Raw genomic sequence first — 2,264 nt, forward strand, 5'->3', positions numbered from 1 at the left:
GAACTGCACTCACATAGAGATCGATGTGCACCGGCTGAACGACGGCGGGCTGCTGCTCTCCTACAATGGCAACAGCTACACGACCTACATGAAGGAGGAGGTTGACAGGTACCCCCCGCCCCGGCACCCCTCCAGCCCTCCCCACCAACCGGCAGATGGTTGCTGAGACCTTTCCCTCTCCTCAAGGTACCGTCTCACCGTTGGCAACAAAACGTGTGACTTCGAGAAGGAGAAGGACCCGACGGTGCTGCGCTCGCCCTCCGCGGGGAAGCTGCTGCAGTACATGGTGGACGATGGTGGCCACGTGGACGAGGGCAGCGTTTTTGCGGAGATCGAGGTGAGCTTTGCAGAAGAGCCTGGAGGCGCTCTGTCCCTGCAGCGCTGGTGGGTGGCAAAGACGAAACCCACCGATGCTGCCGCGATCTCGAGGTGCTCCGCAGCGTGCGGATGCTGCTCGCTCGGTGACCGTTTCGCCCATCCTCGCCCAGGTGATGAAGATCGTCGTGACGCTGATGGTGCAGGAGGCCGGGCGGGTGCGCTATGTTAAGCGGCCGGGAGCGCTGCTGGAGGCGGGCTGCGTCGTAGCCCGGCTCGAGCTCGATGATCCCACCAAAGTGAAGCCTGTGAGTCTGCTGGGGTCAGCTACGCCGCTGTCCCCTCCTCTCTGCTCCCAAGCAGCGTCCTGTGGGGCAGCAGAGGAGCTGCCCTGGCTGGAGTACGGCCATGCCACATCTGGCTGCTCTGGGGCTCATGTGGCTGCTCCCCGTGCCATGGCATTGCTCTGCATGAGCATCCCATGCACGTTTATTTAGCGTATGGAGCTCATGTGCAACCTTGCATGGCCATGCCACATCTGGCTGCTCTGGGGCTCATGTGGCTGCTCCCCGTGCCATGGCATTGCTCTGCATGAGCATCCCATGCACGTTTATTTAGCGTATGGAGCTCATGTGCAAGTTCTCAGTGTGTCTGCAGCACTCTCGACATCCCCAGCTTTTCACAATGGGGCACCGAGACACGAAACTGAACGTTGGAGGCCTCCTCTGTATCTAGCCACGGAGGGGTTGTGCTGGTTCTTCTGGGGCAGCTGCAGCTCTCGGGGAGCTCTGTCCTGTGTCGGCAAGGACCTGGGCCAGCCCACCTCTCCCTGCTCATTCCAGGCACAGCCATTCACGGGAGGGCTCCCGGCCCAGCAGACCCTCCCCATCACCGGCGAGAAGCAGCACCAGGTTCTGCGCAACATGCTGGAGAATCTGACCAACGTCATGAACGGGTACTGCCTGCCCGAGCCCTACTTCAGCACAAAGGTGTGTGCAGGGGGAAAGGTGGTCCCGGTGTCCCCTGCCCTGTCACCCCCTGTTTGCCACAATGGCAGCTGCGGGGTGTGGGCAGCACCAGCTTCTGCTCCCACACGTGAAGGGATGGGGGGCTCAGCTGGTGGAAAGAAAGGTGGTCCCGGTGTCCCCTGCCCTGTCACCCCCTGTTTGCCACAATGGCAGCTGCGGGGTGTGGGCAGCACCAGCTTCTGCTCCCACAGGTGAAGGAATGGGTGGCTCAGCTGATGAAGACCCTGCGGGACCCCGCCCTGCCCCTCCTGGAGCTGCAGGAGATCATGACGAGCATTTCGGGAAGAATCCCCCCGTCCGTGGAGAAGTCGATCTGGAAGGTGATGGCACAGTACGCCAGCAACATCACCTCGGTGCTCTGCCGCTTCCCCAGCCAGCAGGTGAGCAGCTGTCGCTGTGCTTTGGCTAGAGCTCAGCGGGGGCTTCTGCCTCCATTTGTCCTGCCAAGAGATATTGCAGAAAATCAGAGGAGTGAGGGAAATGTTCGTGTGTCTGTGTTTGTGTTTATTTGTCACTTGGTATTTTCCACTTGGAGGAAAAAAAAAACCCATACAAAAGGCTCTGTGTGTGGCAGCCCCAGACAAGCTGGGGAGGTGGCAGCCCTGTGGCCACGCTGGCCCCGAGCTGCACCGGACCCTATGGTTTAGCCTGGAGAGAAGGAGGCTCCAGGGAGACCTTCTGGCTCTGACAACTCCCTGACAGGAGGGTGCAGGGGGTTGGTCTCTTCTCCCCAGGAACAAGTGACAGGACGAGAGGAACCAGCCTCCAGTTGTCCCAGGGCAGGTTGAGGTTGTCCCTGAGGAGCCATTTCTGTCCCGTTGGGGTTGTCCCAGCATGTCCCAGGCTGCCCAGGGCAGTGGTGGAGTCCCCATCCCTGGAGGGGTTTCCCAGCCGTGTGGAGGTGCTGCTGAGGGACAGGGG

The 2,264-nt window shown here is 61.0% G+C and overlaps 1 protein-coding gene across 1 annotated transcript in view; it reads left to right on the forward strand.

Moving 5' to 3' along the window:
- LOC104495923 (acetyl-CoA carboxylase 2-like) overlaps positions 1–2,264 on the forward strand; it is an 18,540-nt gene that overhangs the window by 1,977 nt on the left and 14,299 nt on the right. Inside the window, exons 5-9 of the mRNA XM_010138972.1 lie at positions 1–108; positions 187–337; positions 489–623; positions 1,158–1,304; positions 1,535–1,722. The exon at positions 1–108 is cut by the window's left edge and continues 15 nt beyond it. Of these exons, the coding sequence (XP_010137274.1) occupies positions 1–108; positions 187–337; positions 489–623; positions 1,158–1,304; positions 1,535–1,722 (729 nt within the window). The remainder of the gene's footprint in view (positions 109–186; positions 338–488; positions 624–1,157; positions 1,305–1,534; positions 1,723–2,264) is intronic.

This window comes from Buceros rhinoceros, unplaced genomic scaffold, assembly GCF_000710305.1.
Source record: "Buceros rhinoceros silvestris isolate BGI_N320 unplaced genomic scaffold, ASM71030v1 scaffold18346, whole genome shotgun sequence".
Classification (NCBI taxonomy): domain Eukaryota; kingdom Metazoa; phylum Chordata; class Aves; order Bucerotiformes; family Bucerotidae; genus Buceros; species Buceros rhinoceros.